This window comes from Terrapene carolina, unplaced genomic scaffold (assembly GCF_002925995.2).
Source record: "Terrapene carolina triunguis isolate 2854851 unplaced genomic scaffold, T_m_triunguis-2.0 Scaffold837, whole genome shotgun sequence".
Classification (NCBI taxonomy): domain Eukaryota; kingdom Metazoa; phylum Chordata; order Testudines; family Emydidae; genus Terrapene; species Terrapene triunguis.
In genome coordinates, this window is record NW_020665188.1 from 3,898,870 (window position 1) to 3,920,931 (window position 22,062).

General features: G+C 51.6%; 1 protein-coding gene across 1 annotated transcript in view; it reads left to right on the plus strand.

Annotated features, from left to right (window-relative positions):
* Positions 1 to 5,407: 5,407 nt before the first annotated feature.
* The window catches only part of RAB6B (RAB6B, member RAS oncogene family), a 147,986-nt gene continuing 131,331 nt past the window's right edge, over positions 5,408 to 22,062 (plus strand). The window contains exon 1 of the mRNA XM_024213424.3: positions 5,408 to 5,529. Within this exon, the coding sequence (XP_024069192.2) occupies positions 5,460 to 5,529 (70 nt within the window). The 5' untranslated portion in view covers positions 5,408 to 5,459. The remainder of the gene's footprint in view (positions 5,530 to 22,062) is intronic.

The window sequence follows — 22,062 nt, forward strand, 5'->3', positions numbered from 1 at the left end:
CGCGCGAATCAGCTGTTTCGCGCGCCGCGGCCGCTCAGGATCTCCCCATCCCTCCCAGGTTTGAGAGCCTGGGAGGGAGGGCGAGCAGTGGCGCGCGAATCAGCTGTTTCGCGCGCCGCGGCCGCTCGGGGTCTCCCCCTCCCTCCCAGGTTTGAGAGCCTGGGAGGGAGGGCGAGCAGCGGCGCGCGAATCAGCTGTTTCGCGCACCGTGGTGCGCGAGCGGCAGCAGCGGAGGTGAGCTAGGGCGGCCGGGGCACATTTTTAGGGGCGGCATTCTGGCGCCGGCCATGCCGCCCCTAAAAATGTGCCGCCCCAAGCACCAGCTTGTTTTGCTGGTGCCTAGAGCCGGCCCTGTGTGGGCAGAGCCACCTAGAGTAGCGAGACTGGCCTTGTTTTAACCAGTTGGATTGAAAACATTTTTCCTTTGAGGTGTCTGCTAATGAAGGCCTAGGAGAAAGCCTTTGCTGCATGAGGCTCAGTGGAGGACGAGCCGTGGCAGCTGCCAGTATATAGCCAGCTGATAATATTGCATGCATGCACGCACTGCATTTCCTTATGCTAACCCCCTGCCGTGTTGTCTATAGCTCATCTTGCCGTCTCTTTGCACTTGCGCCCTAGTTCTGCAGCGTGCAATCACTCCTGCTTGCAGGCCTTAGCACAACCCTGCCAGAGCCTACGGCAAGGCCCAGGATGCAGCAGAGTTTCCACCAGGGGATCTCCACTCTCTGGAGCACCAGCTGCTCGCACTATTGCCCCACTGCAGCGTACCGCGGTCCTGCTGATGTCCCGGTCTCTGGCTTTCAGTTGACCACTGCTGCTGTGACCCATATGCCTTGCGAACAGGGCAATGGGATGCTAAGAGACAGCCAAGGATAAGCAGAGGCCCAATCTGACATAAGACTGATGGTCTGAAACTCTGTGCCTATTGATCCCCCATAGTACCCTGCGCTGAATGGGCAGCTGCACCAGTATCAGCAGGTTGAAAGCTGTTGGGGGCTGGCAGTCTGTGATCAGTAGGAACTTGTTTAGCTAATAGAGAGATACCTGCAGAGTCTGACTGAGCTCCTTGGAGAACTCTCTGCAAGAGGAGGAAGGAGTGACTATAAAGCAATTTTCATCTGTAATAATGAAACAGCTACACCTAGTGGCACCATTGCCAAGTGGTCACCACAGTTCCTGCCATGCCTGCTCTTTACCCTGCCATGTTCCTGCGGAGGGGAAGAATCTTTCCTGCTAGCTCTGCACAAAGGGATGACCCCACTCCCTAAACTGGTTTCGAGGAAGTAGTTAAATTTTCCTTTTGATTCAGCAATAGCTCAAACTCCTCCCCTGCCAACATGCCAACAAGAGCTCAGACACCAATCCTCAGGCCCCAGAGGCTGCTGGGTAAGTGACTGTCCATCAGTGATAATACAACATGGTAGAGTAGAGGGAAGAATTGTAGGAACAGAGGCCCAGATCCTCCAAAATATTTGGGCTCCTAGTTTCCACTGGGAGTTAGGTGCATAACTACCTTTGAGGATCTGGGCCCATGAGGCTAAGATCTATGCGTCTGTCAAGGCCAGCTCTAGGTTTTTTGCCGCCCCAACCCTGGGCTCTCCTCTCCCACCCCACCCCACCCCACCCCACCCACACTCCCTGCTGCCCCAGCGCTGGGCTTCCCCCCACCAGCGCTGACTCCGCTCGCTCCCCCCTTGCCTCCAGCCGGTCCAGCGCTGGCAGGGTCAGGGTAAGCAGCAGGGCTCCCGGGCCGCGCCTCAGCCCAGGGTCCCTCCAGCCGGGGCTCCCGACGCCGGGACCGGGGAGGACAGAGCCGGAGGACCACCCTGGCAGGGGACTGAAGAGCAGGGGCAGGGCAGCCCCAGAGGGAGCGGAGCCCTGGAGAGCGGGACTCAGGCCCCACACGGCAGCACCCCACCCTCTATGGCCCCGCTGCTGCTGCTGCTCCTGGCCACCCTGCTGCAGCCCATGGGCGGCTCTAGCTGCTTCGCCCAGCCCCGGCTGCAGCGCTGGGGGGGCGGCCGCCCTGCGGCACCTGCAGGCAGCTCCGTGTGCCCCGAGGGGCGGCCCCCAGCCCAAGTGTCCCATGCTCGGAGCCCGCCCGGCCATAAGGTGTGGGCGCTGCTCCCCGACGCGAACCGCAGCGGCCCCAGGGCACCCCTGATGCAGGACGCGCTGCTGCTGCCAGGGCCGGCTCTAGGCTTTTGCCGCCCAAGCTCCAAAAAAAAAAAGAGGCTGGCTGGAATGCTGCCCCTGAAAATATGCCGCCCCAAGCACCTGCTTGGTTTGCTGGTGCCAGGAGCTGGCCCAAAGCTACGGTGATAATAGTTACTTCTAATTAAAGATCAAGTTGGTATCCTTGCCTTAAATTGGGAAGGGAGGAAAGATGGGGCCACTTCTAGCAGCAGTCAGGGGATGGTGGGCACCTCGCAGGGGTCTGAATACAGTACAAGATCCCCAGCACACGTCAGTTCTTCTTCTTCCAGCCAGTCACTCTCTGGTAAAATAAGGGAAGTGATAGTGAGGTGAGGAAAACTGTAAGGGCTGAGAGTTATGGTGGTCTAATTCCACTGACTTCAGTAGATTTACCTGAGGGAGAAACTTGGCCCATCCCATTGGTTTACTTAGTGTCACTTTACACATACGTTTAAAAAGTGCCAATCCCAAGACTAATGTATGTGACAGATTTGCAAAATATGTTCCATGCAAATACCAGAGAGCAAGGAACAGAATGCTGGAGAAGCCTGCTTGCTTTTCTTGATCAACATCAGTGGAAGGAAAAACTGAAATCAATAAGTTCGTGCACCTGGCCTTTCGTGAAGTGTGCAGCACACTTCCTTATGAAACTTAGTGGGAAGACATATTGAAAACAGCTTAGATATGATCATTGTCAGATGAAGTGAAAGCAAGCTGAAGAATGGTGAGCACAGGGTATCAATAAACAGAGCAAGGATCCAAAAGGTTACCACAAAGAACAGTGGTAACTTGGGTTAATATATATGTAATGATCTTCCATTAGGAGCCAAGCTGTCCTGAGTTAAATTTGTGGGGAATACTGTAAACTAGGAGAAGCCACAGAAAGAAAATAAAGGGGCCTAGAGAATTATAAATAAGCACAGGAAATAAATGAAAAGGATATTTGACTGGGAAAAATGCAGATCGCTAGATTGTGGGGGTGGGGGGGGGGGCAGTGGGAAATAATTCCACACCTGCTATTCAATAGGAGGAAGATATTTAGCAAGGAGAAATGCTGAGGAGACCTCACTGTGGTAGTGGATTAATTTCAAATTAATATGAACATACAATGTGCTCTGGTGGATAAAAAGTCCAGGCAAGTTTGGGCTGCAGACACAAAGATGCTATGTCATGGAGTGGGAGGTTGGCCTTCTGAGACCGAGCCTGGAGTCTGGGACTGCAGCAGCTGGTTGGTGAGGAAAAATTAATGTAATTAAATAAAAGAGCCCATCTAAATGATGGCTTAGAGGGAGCTCTGATTACTGCCTCCAAGTATGTGATGTGTGGAAGAACTAAAGTGCTGGGGAATTCAGAGGCTTCCAGCAGACATAATTAATAATGATCTGAAGCTGAGCAAAGGAAAGTATAGTCTGAATATCACAAAAACCATTCCTACCAGAGAGGTCTATTAAACATAGGTGTGATAGCTTCCCACAGGGGATGGGGTGGAAGCCTCATTGCCAGAAGCATTTGAAATTACACTGCACAAAGCCCTTGACAATGCACTTGTGGGGAGAACCTTACAGTGGCGGAGAAGGAGAGGGAGTAGATACGATGACCTATTAGATTATTTCCCCTCTTTTCTATCATTGGCTGGTTTTAGTTAAGGAGTGAGTTGCCTCCCAGAATGCCCTAGAAGTGAGGGTGTTAAAAAAATACCATTGTTGATTGTACTCCTCCCTATGGTCCTATGATCTCACAAGTTAAGCAGGTTTGGGCCTGGTAACTGGGTACATGGGAGACCCAAAGACTAGTAGTGCTAGTTAACTTTATACTGGCATTTTTTCCTTCTGAGACAGTCTTGATCAGTGGTTCTCAAACTTTTGTACTGGTGACTCCTTTCACATAGCAGGTCTCCAAGTGCGACCCCCTTATAAATTAAAAACACTTTTGAATATATTTAACACCATTATAAATGCTGGAGGCAAAGCGGGGTTTGGGGTGGAGGCTGACAACTCGTGACCCCCCCTGTAATAATCTTGCGACCCCCTGAGGGGTCCCGACCCTCAGTTTGAGAACCCCTGGTCTTGATCCTCTGTCACTTTTTCAATACCACCAGTGTTACCTGGCCACATTCCAGCTGGCTTATTCCATTCCATCCCACCGAGCCAGATTCCCTTATGTTCGTTTTTTAAAATGTGCCTCTCCAGAGCTCACGATGCAAATTCACCCTGAAATTTCAATCACATATGGCACATACCCCATGACCCAAGGGGTGGTGTTCCCATGTGCGGTTAAATAACTAATGCATTCCACCCCAGAGGTACCAGATTGGTCTCGAATGGGCTGCAGGAGCTCTTCCAGGGACTTGCTATGTGATCTTGGACAGTCACTTATTCTCTGACCTGTGGCTCCCCGTCCGTAAAATGAGAATACTTCCTTTCTCCGTTTAGCCCATGATACTGCATGGCCACCCCAGAGCCTTAATGTGTAAACTGGGCAGAGCTCAGCTGTTATGGGTGTATCCAGCACCTAGCACCAGGGGGCCTCTGGGCCCTACTATAATGCTAACGATACCAACAGGTTGCACTTCAGCAGTGCAGGATGCGATTCCTTTGTACTGTTTGTTATTTCTGTTAAACAGTGCAGCATTGGTCACCTTCGGGCAGCAAGGAGATGCTTGTGCCTAGCCTTTATTGTCCCTGGGCAGGAGGAGGGGAAGGAAGGAGGCTGGCTCTGGTCTTGGTATGCAGGGTGAGCTGGTGTGGAGCAGGGGGTGTTGGACTGGGGGCTTTGGGGGGAGGTATTTCGTCCCCTTCTTCCCCCCCCCCCGACGATCTGCTGCTGCTGCACAGCCCCGAGGACAGTTTGTTCCCTCCCAGCCTCTCTCAGGTGAGGCAGCATTTTGAAAGCTAGCCCCCCTGCAGCCGGAGCCGGAGCCGGCACTAGCAGGGCAGGTAAGGGTCGCTGGGACTCGGGGGAGGCTGCCCAAGGAGCCCTGCCCTGCCCAGATGCAGCTGGCGAAGCTCCCTGCAGCACTGCATTGGCTTGCTGCTCCAGCATGACATCAGGAGCGGGGAGCCAGGGCGCAGGCGCCGGCGGCGGGGCGGGGGAGAGAAGATACAGGAGGCAGAGCGCGGCGCTCGCCAGCATCCCCATCGCTTCGGAGCGACTCCGGCGTGTCCCGGCCCCGCCTGGCCGCCCTCTCCGCCGGCCAGCGAGCCCAGGGAAGGCAAAGAGCCTCCTCCCGCCCAGGGACCCCCTCCTACCCCACGTCCGGCACCATGTCTGCGGGAGGAGACTTCGGGAACCCCCTGAGGAAATTCAAGCTGGTTTTTCTGGGGGAGCAGAGCGGTGAGTCCTGCGCTCGATCCCGGGGGGGGGTCCCCTTGGAGCCGGGGGTCGTGGTTCTGCACCACCACCACCACCCAAGGCCCATGTCTGTGCTGTAGCCTGCGCCTCTCGTGTCCTTTGCGGCTGCGGAGGGCGGCCCCGATCCTGCCGCCGGGCCCAGGGAGCCAGGTGCGGGAGGGGGGCAGCTGTGCCGAGGGGCGGGGTTGAAAGTGACCCGGGCTCAGTGCCGGGCACGTTGCGGCGTAGACCCGTGGGGGTGGGGGGCTGGAGATAGCAATGTAATTACATACAGCGCCGTGCGAGTGAGGGGTGGTTGTGAGCACCGAGGTGCTGGGGACATAGGCGGCTTCTGGCCGCTGTCATTAACACTGATCCGGAGCCGAGAACAGGAAAGCAGCGTCTGAACGCCCCGGGGAGACCGGCACCCGATAGCGCATGGTGCTGGTGGGCTGGCTCCTGGGGAGGGCGGCTCGGGCTGCGGGACTGTGCTGCATAGGCAGGCGTCTGGGGATGGAGCTGCAATCCCTGCTCCAAGGGGAGGGTTCAGGCCAAACTGAAACCGCAGGATAAATGACCCAGTGCTAATAAACCCCCGGGTCCTGCCCAAGGGACCCGCTCAAGAACTTTGTTGTTATTTTGCATTCCCTTTCATAGCTGAACTCCTATCTGGTGGAGCAGGGACAGGCATCTGTCAGCAGCCCTGGGAGTGCAGAGAATTCCAGGGCTGCCCCTTTCCTGGGGTGGGTGGGTTGGTTTGGGGGGCGTGCTGTTGGCTATTGGATTGTCTCTCAAGCAGCTGGCATGTCTTAGCACATACAGGGTGGTGGGGGTTGTACTGGACAGTCCCGTGTAAAGCAGCCCTGCTGAGCTTTGTAGAAGCTGTATGTGAAAATAAAGACGAGAGGAGGAGACACACCCTGATCCTTGCCAAGCTGCAGCCTCCCTTCCCCTACCCACCTATATTGATATTAAAAACCCTTCCAGGTGGGTGGATGTGTTGGGGGGGTGGGTGGGAGGGATGTAACAAGTCAGCAAGACCTGGCCATAAAATTATCTGTTAATATCCGCCCAGCTCACAGCCTCCTGCTAGGGATTCTACCATCTACCATCTGTAACCAAACCTTGTCTGGCTCCCTGCTTCTGACATGCCACCTGGCTGGTTGAACGAAAGGCATTTGTTGCACAATATAAGGAGAGCTCACATGGAAACCTAGGGGGTTCTGGGGCAGAGTGATTATCCTATAACTTCCTTAATGGTTTTGGTTTACAGCACTGGGGAAGAGGGAGCTGGTGCTATATGAGACCCAAATCACATGGCTCATGGTTTAATTATGCTGTGCAGAGGGTGCCTCTTCCTCAGGCTTTCTGAAGGGGAGGAGGTGGGGTGAGGATAAAGGTAAACGTCTGGCATTGATGACAGAGTGGATTAGATGGAGTTCCCAGCAGGAGTCTGCTTCGAGATGCTCTGTAGTCCAGATCTCTTGGCAACTGAGCGTGCTGCTTGCTGCCCTCTCTTTAGGGCTGAACTTGACTTTCCCAAGCCTGGGTGATGGAACAAAAGGTTGCAGGATGCTACACGCTGCCCATCCTGCAGTGCCCTCTTTATTCACTGCTTTGCAGTTTCCTGTCATTTCTTTCTCATTGATGGACAGCCTCCCAGAGCAGCTCCCCTTCCCCGATTTGCCCCCTCCTTTAATGGATGCATGCGTGCAGGGCTCCCAGGTGTGCAGGAGTTTCTGATTCTGACACAGAAGATGCTGCAATGTCTAGAGAACAATATTTGCCATATGTGCAGTAAGGGGGAGGGGAATAGAACAATGTAGCAATGTGGGTTTGGGAAAGGAGACTGGACTGCCCCAGGAGCTCAGGAATGGTGTGAGGATCATCCAGAGCTATGCAATTTTAATGATATTTTTGACTGTCTTGGGTGAATGTGTCACATGGAGGAAAGACCAAATGACCTGGGCTGCATACGCACATGCAGAACCAAAACAAGAACACCTGGCTGATGATCAATTTTCTCATCCTTTTTCCTCCCTGCCCTGAGCTTCTCCGTACTTGGCCTGCCCTGCTGGGGCCAGATAAGCAAGAACAAAAGACGCTTTCTCACCTTTGCCACTTTATTAACACCCTTTGCAGGGCTGTTAGCAGCTATTGTTCATAGGCCTGTACCAACTTACTTGCCTTCCTCTGGGGTGTGTGGATAGCCATGGGGGCAGTGAAGGGGTCCCTCTAAAGGGCAGACTTGTTCGGCTATCTAGCTCTGAAAACCTATAGGGTGGGATTTTCAGCACTGGCCTAAGCTCCCATTGAAACCAATTGGAGTTTCCCCAGAGACTTGAGCGGGAGCAGAGTCCACAGTGAGCACTTCTGAAAAACCCACTGGGGTCTCTGAAGTTATGGATTCTCCACTAGGGTGACCAGATGTCCTGGTTTTATAGGTACAGTCCTGATTTTTGGGTCTTTTTCTTATATAGGATCCTATTACCCCCCACCCCCATCCTGATTTTTCCACACTTGCTGTCTGGTCACCCTATTCTCCACTAATCAATCAGCGAAGCTGCAAATGCAGCCACTCTTTCCAAATTAGCAGCTATGCTCCCAGTGCCTGAGACCTTTGCCAGTGAATAGGGAAAGGAGCCAGCTGTATACTCTTCCTTTATGTACAGAAACCATGAACTTTACTCAGACCTTTCCGTTTGAGAATGCCTTACATTCCATTTGCAGCCTCCATTATTCTTCCTCTAATGACAGACCCCACATTCTGAATCTGTCATTTACTTGCTTGCTAGCAAACCACAGCCTGATAAGACAGGCATCCTTGTGGCACCTTAGAGACTAACACATTTATTTGGGCATAAGCTTTCATGGGCTAGAACCCACTTCATCAGATGCATGAAGTGAAAAATACAGGAGCAGGTATAAATACATGAAAGGATGGGGGTTGCTTTATCGAGTGTGAGGTCAGTCTAATGAGATAAATTCATTAACAGCAGGATACCAAGGGAGGGGAAAAAAACTTTTGAAGTGGTAAGAGAGTGGCCCATTACAGACAGTTTACAAGAAGGTGTGAGTAACAGTAGGGAGAAATTAGTATTGGGGAAATTAAGTTTAGGTTTTGTAATGACCCAACCACTCCCAGTCTTTATTCAGGCCTAATTTGATGGTATCCAGTTTGCAAATTAATTCCAGTTCTGCAGTTTCATGTTGGAGTCTGTTTTTGAAGTTTTTTGTTGTTGAAGAATTGCCACTTTTAGGTCTGTTATTGAGTGACCAGAGAGGTTGAAGTGTTCTCCTACTGGTTTTTGAATGTTATGATTACCGATGTCATATTTGAAATCAGTCCACTTTTCAATGGTATTTCGTCTTTTGCTCTCTCTGTTCCCAGTGTGGAGTTTCAGAGAATGGGGGACAAGCTCATTAAGCTATTGCTTAATTGCTGACCAATTTCCAGACAAAGGCAGCCTGTGATTTGAAGTTGACGAGTGTCACCTTGAAAGGTGCTTCTGATCTGTATAGAGAGGGTCATCATCACCCACACATCTGGCTGCATTGAGCTAGGTAGTCTGTATATCGCAGGTGTTACTTTTAAAATTGCTATCTCTCTATCTAGTTGCCCATCACCATGGTATCTGAGGACCTTTGCCTTTTACCATTTCTATGGCAATAACGATTCCTCCACTGCTGCATCATAAGAAAAACCAGGGGGGGAAAGCGATTTAAGTGCTCTTGCAAGTGTATCAATTGACAATCAGAGATAGTAACCATCTTCCAATAAAATATGTCTGTAAGGAGAGAAGTATATTTATCACCTTATATAGAGGGGGTGGTTTGGGTGGTTGGTTTGGTTTTTTTTACAGAAAAGTGGTATAAAATCTGGAATGAACACTTTCAAAGCTTAACTTTGCTCCCCTTATTTTCATTTTGAAAAGGGTCCTTTACAACTGTGGCAGTATTTCTGTTGTTCAGATCCACATTTGCCCCAGATTTTTGAACAGGAACAGTTCATTAGAGAAACCTACTGCGTGATTTAATGTACAGAGCCTGGCTGGGCTGGCCATTGTCTTTTCCAGGCACCCTCTTACCAAGAGCCTTTGTAAGACTCTTGGAGGGTCAGGGACTACAGAATCTAAGGTCTTGGCTACACTGGCGCTGTACAGCTCTGCAACTTGCTGCGCTCAGGGGTGTGAAAACGCCCACCCCGAGCGCAGCGAGTACAGCGCTGTAAAGCGCCAGTGTAATCAGCGCCGGCAGCGCTGCACGCTCGCTCGCAGCGCTGCAAGCTATTCCCCTCGGAGAGGTGGAGTACATACAGCGCTGTGAGAGAGCTCTCGCAGCGCTGGCGGCGCGACTACACTCGTGCTTCACAGCGCTGCCGTGGCAGCACTGGGAATTCCCGAGTGTAGCCAAGGCCTAAGACCTGCTGCAGCTGCAGGGTTTTGCATGAGTCTCACTCTCTCTCACTCACTCACTCACTCACTCACACACACCCGTCTGACAAATCACTCTTATTCCTCTCTCAGGATAAGTCTCCTGTCTCCACATTAACCAGCACATTTAGAATGTGAGCCAGGGAGAGCCTTGAGAATCTGAAGCAGTTGAATCAGTCCTTCCTTATTGTATGCAAGTCACACCCTTGATCCCATTTCCACTGTATAAGGCCCGTGAGTTGATTGGGAGTCTGATTGCAGACTGGAGGTTCTTCCACAGGCTGCTTTGGGACACAGGAAGGGTTAAAATCCCCCTTTCTGTTTTCACATGAAACTTTCTATCCAGTGCATCCCAGCAGAGCCAAAGCAGGGAGATGCCCCCAGGCAGTGTCTATAGTCTGACTGAAGTGCTATTGATCGAAGGCTGTATGAGCTCAGTTGTAACAGGACATACAGCTGATCTAGGGCCAGCTCTCAGATGCATTTGAAATAAGCAGCTGTGTGGAGGAGGGACCAGAAGGGGCAATGGTGGTTCCAAGTGACCTTGAGTGTCTCCTCCGAAAAAAGTCACTGCCCTTTCCCCATCCATCTAGCATGCTGGCTGCCAAGTGCCCTGTGTTCACAGGACACAGTGCCGGGTCCTAAGCAAGTGTTCTCTCTATCCACTCAGGAGAGGATGTGCGTCCATGGGCATCTCTGCATTAAAGGGAGATCCTGGCGCTTTTGCTCAGAGGCTCTAAGGCTGACTCTGTCTGTGTTGCTGTACCAACCCCTTGTTTTCTGGGACTAGGGTGACCAGATGTCCTGATTTTATAGGGACAGTCCCGGTATTTGGGGCTTTTTCATATATGGGAACCGATTACCCCCCACACTCTGTCCCGATTTTTCATACTTGCTGTCTGGTCACCCTGTCTGGGACGGGCTGTAAGACACACAGCGCTGAACTGGTTGTTAAACTAGCAACAAGATTAGCTTCACACTTTCATTTCCTCCCACTGATTCTTATTTATAGTAATATTCCCATCCAGTTTTCAGGTCAGCTGTACATGCTGCCACCAGAGGAATTAGAAACCAGGTGGGCCTGATTCTGAATCCATTTACATGCCTGGGGATCAGGAGTAACTCCGTGGATGTCAATGGCATTACACTGGAGATCAGAATCAGGCCCATTGCATGTTTAGCACTGAAAGACTCTGAGCATCTTGGTTCTGGGGCCTGGGACATTTGGAGGCTAGATCGGGCCTCAGAAAATGCCATAACTTTTGTTACCCCCTCCTCACAGCTCCAGCACTGGGGCGTTTGAGGCCTTTCTGCATGCTGGCAGGATCAGTAAACCACAGTGGGTCCTGTTCTCTGTTCACACTGGTTTTATACCAATTTATCTTCATTGTCTTTGCTGGAATGACTCCTGATTTGCACCCACTTGAGAGGAGAATCCAGCCCAGTTACGTGCAATCACCTGCTTTGTGGCTTTGCATCACAAGTCAGAAATCTGTGCTTTGTGAGAATCCAGTTCCAGCACGAGCATTGTTCTGTGCAGACGTGTGCCTCAACTCCCCCTAACTTAGAGTCCGTTGTGCAATAACGCTGTGTGTCAACTCCGGCATGAGAATCCCGCTCCCTCACCATGGGCATTGTTCTGTCTAAGCCTGTGCACTGACTCCAGGGTGAGAGTCTCGTGTTCTAACCTCCCGCACTGGTTCCGGTGAAGACCATGTGAGTCTTTCTTAAGAAAATGAGTTAAAGAAGGCAGCTTCCTGAATAAACTGGATAGCCCTTACTGTGCATGGGGCAGTGAGAAGGAGCAGTGGAGAAGGGTTGGATAATTGACACCAGAAGTGTTCTGAGCACGTTTTTCTCCACACACTCCCTGTTTTCCTTACCTGCGGTCTTGTACATTAATTTCCTGTTCATGAAAAATCAGTTTAGCTTTCCTGGCGACACTTAGCACAGTCTGCCTCCAGCAGAGTGTCATGGTAATTTAACATTTAGTGCTAAAGTTTTCAGGTAATGGGCAATTCCAGAAATAGGTTATAGATGCACTTTATTGTAAATATCCAAACAATGAATTCACATCGTTTTCACTGCAGATCCATTGATATGAGAACATGTGGTGTCTCTGACAGATTGGCTAGTTTACTGTCTGGTAGCTCCACTACCTCAAATGGAAGATGTTTGGGTATTAGAAGCAGTTGCCCTGATAGGGAGATAGTACATAGAAGCTCCAGTCATGGTCCCATTGGGCATGCTGTATAGACCCACAGATAAGAGCAGGCCCCTGCCCCCAAAGAGCAGAATAGAGCAATACATCTCCCCAAGGGGCTACGCTAACTGACAAAGCCTCTCCTGGAATGCCAGTATAGCTGGAAACATGCTGCTTGCCTGGTGCTTGCTGGTTTCTGGGGTGGGACTTACAAGATTGGACTCAGTGCAATGATGAGCTACTTACCGTACTGTAGGTCACTCGGCGTTTTGAAGAAAATGGGGTTTCTGTGATGGTCTATTGCCTGTATTTTGGCAGCTCTCATTTGTTCCATGTACCCCTAGGATTTCATTGAGAGTCAGCCAGAGCAGTAGTTGTGGGACATAAGATAAGTCCTGGGAGTGGGCGGTGGGTCGAACTGACTGGCATTAACTGTTCCTGCCACTTCTCCCTTAGTCGTTGCAAGGAGATCTAGGAATCATATTTATGCCACCATTATTTCTGAGCTGCACCATTTTTATTTTGGCATGCTGCTCTTGGGTGCAACACCTCCTTGGTGCAAAGCCCATGCAGAGATCCAGATATACCCTCCTCCTGATGTATGTGTTCTCCTACAGCCGCACCCCTTTGCTCCTCCATCCCCCTGCAAGCTTGCCGAACTTCCCCCACACCCACATGCACAAGCATCCTGCTAAAGAGGATGTCTCAACCTTCCCTCCTCCTCTTTTTGCATGCATGCTTTCTCAGGGAACGTTGCACACCTGTGAAGACCGTACCAATGGGCTACATGCATACACACTTCCCATGTGCTAGCGCTCTCACCATTAGATTGGCAGCCCGTAGGGCAGGGGCATCTTTTTGTTGTGGATTTGTACAGCACCTAGCACCACGGTGTCCTCCTGGGCCATGCCGGGGGCTCCTAGATGCTATGGGAATGCAAATGACAAATAATAATAAAGTCCTTGTCACAGGGTTGCTGGTCCCTGGGAGCAGGCCAGGCCCAGTGCCCCTGTGTCAGAGCAGGTGGAGCCAATTAAAGGGGGCGGGGCTACACCTGGGCCTATAAAGGCCAGTCAGAGGGCAGGAAGGAAGAGGAGGAGTCATTGGGACAAGCTGTCCCTGGGAAGAGGCAGGGTGCTCACCCTGGGTTAGGTCCCTGGAGCAAGGGGCCAGGTGCTCAGGGTGGTAGCCCTGGGGCTAGTGTTCCAGCAAAGGAGTAGAGTTGGCTGGGACTGAGGAGCTGCAGGAAGTGGGATCAGCAGAGATCCCTGGGAGGGGAGGCCGTGCCAGCCTAGGACAAAGGGTGAGCTAAGGGACTGCTCCTGTTTGTTTTGTTCGCTTATGTTTGGATGCTAAAGGAGGCTGGCCATGGTAGCGTATGCTTAGAAGCTGAAAGAAGCCCTCATGAATAGCCAGTGGCATTCTGAATGCTTGCCCTTTGCTTGTGCTACACCCATTCTCTGCTTGCTTTCCACATGCTGCCCTGTGTCCAGTTTTACTGACCACAGACGGGCCTGGGAAGTGAACATGTGAGTATTGGTGGGACCGTAACGTTTTTGTTTGCACGTGTGAGCGCTCCTGTCAGAAGCAGCTGTGCACTCATCCACTGGAGGAAAAGAAACCTAACCCTGCGGTTGAGGCTTGCATGCAGAAGGAATCCTGAGAGAGTGGCAGACAGCTTAGCTGCACCCAGGTCATCTGCAGGCAGAGGTCAGTGGGAGGAATCCAAGATGTGTTCTTGGTGCTGTTTCAAACACTGTTGTTGTTTACATGGCAGCAATACTGGAGGGAAGTTCTCCCATAACTCCTGGACCCCTAGAAGCCATTGTGCTGAGGAAAAATAGTGCAAACCCTGAGAATGCCTCTGGGAGAGAATCTACGTATCAATAATTTTCCTCTTTTGGGTGAGGTCTCATTGAATGAAACTGCAGGTGGAAATACTTCTGTAAGAAACTGGAATGTAACAATGGGTGTTACTTGAACGCCGGGCGCTGGTACATAGCGGTGCAAAACTCCTGCAACATTTGCAGTTTCTGGATGATAGATGTTCTTTTGTATTTGACGTTCTGCAATAAAATACGATACTTTGGTCTCTTTGGTTGTTTAGCTCATTGAGCAGCACTGGGCGTTTGGTTAAATGTCTTGTCCTCCTTGTCAATCATTTGACCAAATGACTAGTTCTTAGTCACTTGACTAAGTTTGAGGGAAAGTTGGTAGTACACATATCAACTCCACTGTGTAACAAGCAACCCCCAAGTTCTGTTTGATTTAATCTGACACCTTTCTTTTACTCCTTGTCATGCCACGCTAGAATCCCATGAGAAAGCCCTGTCTCCTGCACAGAGGCACTTCAAACCCCTGCCGGGGGCAAGCCCATTGTTCCCGAGGAGGAGGGCTGTTGAGGGCCCTCAGAGAAGCTGAGGGGGAGTGGTCATTTAGGTAACCTGGGCCACGTCTGTTCAGAGCCTTATAATAGGGACAGAGACCTTCAATGTCACTTGATCTCTAGGGAACCAGTGGAGCGAGAGGAATGCATGGGAACCCGTCACCTCTCCTAGCACTGCAGGAGTAGGACAGAAGAAAGAACTGAACCTTGTGGAACTCCCCAGGGAAGGCGTCTGGGGGGAGAGGAGTCCAGCACTCCCCTCTGGGGGTAGCCTTTGAGAAAGGATTTCCCTGGAGATGGGAGAAAAGGGACCCAAGAACGGAAGGAGAAGAGTGAGGGGAAATGGGCAGTTTCAGCGGAAACTCCAGATAAGTGGGGGCGGGGGGCACAGGCACCCGAACCATGGCCCCGCCTTCACACTGCCCCTTCCCCTGAGACCCCGCTCCCGTGGTGCCTCTTCCCCCCCAAGACCTTGCCCCCTGCTCACTCCTCTTCGCCCCCCTTGTTCGTGCTTACAGCTGGTAGAAAGTGGGAGGGCCATGGCCCCCTGCTCCCCCCTCCCCATTCCAAAGCCCCTGGAAATGGTCATTGCAACATGGCAGAGAGCCAGGGCTGAACAATGATGGATGGGGGGAGTGGGAACAGGGGAATGAAAGGAAAAGAGAAAACTGCAGACAGAGCTGAGAAAAGAGGCAAGAAAAGGAACATTGGCAAGAAGGGACTTGCGCAGAATGAAAGAAAAGGGGGACAAACAAATGGAGGTAGGGAAAAGGCAAGAAAAGACCTATGGCAGAGAGGTCAGTGAGTTTAACTCTCATTTATTTATGAGCCTTTATTTTATGGCCTTTCCTTGGCAGACAGCCTGTGTTTATGTAGGCTTGGCGGAAAGAAATGGGATGACTATTTCAGGCCCTTATGTTATATTAATATGGCTTGCTGCTCTGGGTATGAGAGAACAAGACAAGGAAAATACCCTAACATTCACTTCTGGTGGGTAGGGACCTGGTGGCCCCCAGATTCTCCCACTTTATGACAGAGCTTTACCTTGAAACTCTGAAATGCTGACAACTAGGCATGGTCCTAAGCACAGTGGCTTTACGGAAAATGAGTTTGACTTTGGAGGAGTCTTCTGTCTGAGCCTCCCCCCAGCTCCTGTGCCCTGTCCTGGGCACAGGAGAAAGCAGTCCAGGATTGCCAGCTCCAAGAGTCCACAAATTATGTCAGGCCACAAAAAATTAATGATTGGCTTAAAAATGATGGGTTTTTAAAATAATAATAAATGTTGGATTCCTGCCATCTGGGTTTTGCGCCTCTAGTGTTCATGTTTTCAAGATTTTTGCCACAGCCATGAGGGTAAAAGCTTGTTTGCTTAAAGAGTTTATTTTTTAATTCAATCTCAGATTCACATGACTCCAGGAGCTGGGCCTTTAACAAAAATAATGAATATTGCAAGAGTTGTCTAAAATTGGGGTGGGGTGCTGAAATATTGTTTCCACGAAGAAGAAACACCAAGGGTTCATCTTCTCTCCTCCTATGGTTGACCAGGGTTGAGGAAACAATACAGGGTTCTTCTTTCCGTCCCCTCCTGAGAGTGGGGTTCAGTCAGTGGTTCGGGTCTTTGGACCTCAGGGAAAGTAGGAGCTCGGGGCACACTCACTGCCTGCTCTGAAACTGGAGCAGATAGGGCTGGGGAATGTAGATCAAAGCTCCTACTCCATGCTGACCCTGCAGCCCATGAAAGAGACCGGCCAAGCATAAGCCTGAGCCTTTCCGAGGAGAGGTTACTGAGAATCACTGGAGTTAAAGCTGAAGGGCCATTGTTTCGTTTCCTAGGTAGGGAATTCTTGGGGCAGTGCAGTGAGCATTGTGGGCAGCCAGAGTGGTTCCCATTTACTAGTGAGAGAGTTGTGAGTTTCTACAAAAACCTTGCCTCTTCCCCATGAGCGTTCACTTCCCTGTGAGAGCAAGACGGGGCTCCTGGATGGGAGAGAGTTCTGGGTCCCTGCTTACACCTGTGATTGACACAGCCCTCTGCTAGTCCCTCCCTGGATGCTGAGAGGAGGCTGAGATGGACTAAGGCAGGGAGCCACCAGGTTTGCTGTTCTAGTCGCCCGTTGGGAAGGGGATGGCTGCTGGCTGGCTGATTTGTAGATCTGAGACAGTGAATGTTTGTCAGTGGTTTTTCCCCCTTTCACCTAGGGCAAGCAAAGGCTCCAGTTTGTGCCTCCATTACTGGGTCTGGTTAGTCGACACCTTTGGGAAAAGGGAAAGGAAGGAAGGAGCTAGTATACAGTTGGCTGTGGAGGCAGGTCCTTGGATAGCAGGAGAACTCTGACCATAGGGACAGGCCAGCAATGTAGGATCTTGCCTGATTCCCAGCGACGCCTGATGTTACCTGGCAAGAGAAGGTCAAAGAGAGTTAGGTTTTTGAGCCCTGCATATGGGGCTGGGCCCAGAGTCAGTCCCATGTGAGCAGAGGGATTAAATTCAGGGACTTCTCTCCTTAGTGCTTTGCCACACTGAGCATGTCCTTCTCCTGCCTTGCCCCAGGCAGATCTCACTAGCTGAAGTGTAGGCAAAGAGCAAGGTGGAGTTCTGTACCCTCCAACATCCCCACACAAACCCTCTCCTCCCTCACCCGCTCTGCCACTCCTCATAGCTCTTTGAATGAGCAAGGCCAATCAGATAAAATTAGAGATGGGGCCGTGCCGCAACATTCGGGTCTGATCCACAGTTCAAACTCCATCAAAGTGCTGTTACGGTGGGCCTCGGTTTGGGTCTAAATCAAGTGAAAATAAGGGCAGAAGGTGGCATGGCCACCTCTTCCAGCATCTGCAGCCATTCCTTCAGCTGTGCCTGCTCATGAGGCTCCGTCTTTAGGCCCATGCCCTCGCTTAGATGAGATAGAGGATATCCTGCCCATTCCCTTCCTCCCCCTGCACGGGCTGCATGACCCCTCGCTCCCCACAGCAAGCATGGGCCCCACTTACATTGCATCACCTCCCTGGAGGTTGGGGCAAGGCCAGGGGTCTCCTCCTCCCCTCCAGCATCTTCAGACTGGCCTGTTCCCTCACCCCAGATCTTCACTAGGTGTCCAGAGGATCCATTCCTTCCTACTACCGTTTTCAGGGGGACTAGATATGGGGAGGATCCACACCTCAGGTTCACCTGCCATCATCCCCATTCTTCTGCAGCAGTACCTGGAGACCGTCCATAAGCGCTGGCTGCAGCTGCTGTCACGTGACCCTCTAATGCTCTGGGCTCACGTGCCCTAGAATGCATTAGCTTTGGCAGTAATTTTGTCAGCCTTTATCTGTACAGGCTGAAATGTTTCATTCCAGGTTTCTGAATTTTTCTGGAAGATTTCATCTAAAACCTTTCTGCAGGGTCCAGGAGTGAGGCTGTGGGAAACCATGTAGTGTTACCCAGATTATTTTGGATGGCTATTTTTTTAAATAAAAGCTCTAGCGCCCGCATGCTTTGGAACTGGGGGTGGCCTGTGTGGCAGGGACATGCCTTTTGTCATCCCCAGGAAAATCTGCCCACATTTGGCCAAACTACAACCCTTTGAATAATCTCAGTTTGCACATGCTCAGCAAAGACTTTGGGTATGTCTACACTTGCAGAGTTTTTGCGCTGTAAGTTTCACTGGTGATAGGGCACTGGTGAAAGAAAAACATTGGTTTGTGTACTCAATTCCTCAGGTGTCAGAGCGTGTTTACACTAGCAGCACTTCCATCGCAGATGAGAGCAGCACTGTTGGGCAGCTATCCCACAGTGCAGCTCTCTTGATAGGTTTTGTGGGAAGAGAGGGTGAGCGGAAGGCATTCTGGGTCCCTGCTCAGTGCCCCGTGCTGCACTGCTTCATGTCCCAGCAGCCCCATTACTTCCTTGTTTCTTTCGTGGCATTTTTTTTAAAACCCTCTGCTGTCTGGCTGCTTTCCCTGCCACATCTACAAGCAAAGGGAAAGGGAGTTTCAAACTTCCTGGAGCTTACAGGGGGAGGGGCGGACATCCGTTTACCTGGCATCAGAGCAGCAGAGATGCTGGCCAGAGTGGTCACTTTTGGAACTGTGGGATAGCCTTTGGAGGCCAAAAGGTGTTTACACTGGTAGAATGTGTCTTCACTTTCACAACGGCACAAAAAGAACAGCGGTAAGAGCTGTATGTCTCTCGTGAAGGTGGTTTTCTTTTTGCAGTGAACCTTCTGAGTTTCACCGCAAAAAGTCATTAACAAGTGTAGACGCTCCTGCAGTTTTTAGCGCAAAAAAGGAACTTTTTGCACTTTAAATGGTAGGTGTAGACATAGGTGCCAACTTTTCCTGGCGCCGCTGGGTGCTTGCGCCCCGCTCCGACTCCACCCCTACCCCGCCCCTGCCCCACCCCCATTCCAACCCCTTCCCCAAAGTCCCTGCCCCTATTGGACTCCTTCCCCAAATCCCTGCCCTAGCCCCGCCTCTTCCCCGAGCGCACAGCGTTCCTCCTCCTCCTCCCCCTCCCTCCCAGTGCTTTCCGCGTTTCGCGGCAGGAAGCGCTGGGAGCTAGGGGGAGAAGCGGCGTGCTCTCAGGGGAGGAGATGGAGGTGAGCTGGGGCACCCTCCAATTTTTCCCTGGGGGTGCTCCAGCCCCGGAGCACCCACGGAGTCGGCACCTATGAGTGTAGACATAGCCTTCGTTGATTTTTAGCAGCTAAATTCCCCAAAGATTCTGTCAGCGCTGAGCATGCTCCAGCCCGGGCTGAGCAGGGCATTCCCTGCCATTGCAGTTCCTGGCTGCTGCAGGCGGTACTTGGTCTGAGGGTATGTCTACACTGTGATTACTCCGATTTTACAGAATTCGATTTTTGGCAACAGATTGTATAAAGTCGAGTGCATGCGGCCACACTAAGCACATTAATTCGGCAGTGTGCGTCCGTAGTACCGAGGCTAGCGTCGACATCCGGAGTGTGGCACTGTGGGTAGCTATCCCATAGTTCCCACAGTCTCCCCCACCCATTGGAATTCTGGGTTGAGATCGCAATGGCTGATGGGGCAAAAAACATTGTTGCGGGTGGTTCTGGGTACATGTCATCAGGCCCCCCTCTCCCTCCCTCCCTCCATGAAAGCAACGGTAGACAACCGTTTCGCGCCTTTTTTTCCTGGATGAACTGTGCAGACGCCATACCACGGCAAGCATGGAGCCCACTCGGCTCAAGACAGCAGTCATGAACGTTGTAAACACCTTGCGCATTATCGTGCAGTTTATGCTGAACCAGAATCTGAAAAACCAGGCAAGGAGGAGGCAGTGACGGCAGCGCGGCGACGAGAGTGATGAGGACATGGACACAGAATTCTATCAGACCCGGCGCTTTGAAGATCATGCTGTTAATGGGGCAGGTTCAAGCCGTGGAACACCGATTCTGGGCCTGGTAAACAAGCACAGACTGGTGGGACTGCATAGTGTTGCAGGTGTGGTGTGGCGACGACAGAGGAAAGGAAACAGAACACCAGGTCTGTGGTAGCCAGAAAGCCCAAAAGCCTCAAGCCAAAAAGCCTCTCAGGCAATTTTCCCTGAGGTTTTTATTATCTTCTACTTCCCTATTTACAACACTTCTAAGTGGTTAAATTCTTGCGCATAAAAGAAGCATACAGTGTACAGCCACATGAGATAACAAACCCATATCTTGTGCACGTGAAAGCCAGCTGCGAGGGAGACAAACAGGCCAGCCAAGAAGTTTCCCAAATCACAGACGCTGGGGTGAAGGCCACTCCTGCCTCGTTGCCATGGGAACAGTTTGCCGCACCCGGGGGCTGACGATTCGGGAGCTATGCGTCTCCACATCCCCCCCTTTTCTATTTTAGATGCGGTGTTTAAACGGAGCACCCTCGCAGGGTTGCATACACAATGCCACTAGATTGGGTATACACTGGACAAAGCAGCAAAATAAAACACCAAGGACTAGGACTAAGACCCCATACTATAAGAGGGTTTTTGTCCACCCTGAGGGTAGCCATGACTAAATATAATTCCACTAAGGAGGGAAAACGTCCTGGCGGATGGCTTGAGCATAACATTTCAGCATATCAATTTGCTATTGCATGCAATTACTATTATCAGTAAGCTTAAAACAACACATTTCTTTTACTGTCTCACACCCCAGATGTTGCTGGGTGGTTTGCAGACAGGAACAAGGCAGGTACTTAACAGACCTTGCATGTCCGGGGCAACGGCCAGGCAGAAATCAGATTGATTTAATACTTGTGCCAGGCGGACCCAGATGTTAAACTGCAGCCGCTGCTCCATCTGGGGTTCGCCTTGGCAACCAGGGGCCAACAGGAAACCTCCCAATACACACAAAATAAGGAGTGAATTAGCATTAAGGCAAGCTAACAATGTCACAAGGTAGTTTTCTGCGGTAGGTTCCAGCTGCTGCTGCACCCGCAGCTGCTCGGCCTGCAATGAGAGGGCTTTAACCTGTCCCCAGGTCATGCACTGCGGGGGCTCCCGCGGGGGGCGCTGGTGAGGACGCTCGGGATCCTGTAGATGTAGGTTGAACTGCAGAATGGGGTTCGACAGTCCCTGGTGCCAGGCCATCGCCGTGCCACGGGCGGACGTTACGCGCCGGGACCCACAACGGACCTGTAGGAAGAGAAACGGCAGCATTCCCCGTCCCCACGTTATAAGGGGTACTGGGCCATGCCACTGAGGATCTGGGGCCTTGCGATATTTAACAAGGGGGCGGGGCAAAGCCTGGTGGCTGCGAAAATGACGTTCTGCCGCAGAATAATTGTCGGTCAAATTCAAATGATTCAGGGTAAAGAGCACTGCAGCCAGCCATTCCTGGCGGGGAGGAAGGCCTACTGGAATCCCCCCTTTCTGTTTTTGGCGGGCCAGAGCCTGTTTGAGCGCACGGTTGGCCCGTTCCACAATGGCCTGGCCTGTGGGGTTATACGGGATACCAAACGTGTGGACAATGTCCCACGTGGTACAAAAGGAGGCAAAGGCTGAGCTGCAGTAGGCGGGGCCGTTGTCGGTCTTAAGATGGGACGGGTGACCCATGATTGCCATAGCGCGAATCATGTGATTAATAACATGACGAGAGGCCTCACCCTTTTGGGGGGTGACCCACACATAATGGGAAAAGGTATCTACACACACGTGAAGATACTACCAGGGGGCAAAAGGAGGAAAATGTGTAACATCCATTTGCCAGAGCTGATTGGCCAAAGTTCCACGAGGGTTGACCCCCCACCTCCGGGCTATTGGAGAGAGAAGCGCAAAGGTCACACTGGCGAACAATGGCCTGCGCCTGATGCAATGGGAGAGTGAACTGCTTGGCAAGGGCTTTGGCGGACTGATGAAAAAAGGCGTGGCTTTCGATTGGGGAGGAAAAAATCAAGGCCACCGATTTGACCGCCTGGTCGGCCACCGCGTTACCCTCTGTCAAGAGGCCCGGTAGTGTGGTGTGACTGCGAATATGTGCCACAAAAAGTGGGCTAGAGCGGGAGGAAAGGAGCTGTTGCAGGGTGAGAAAA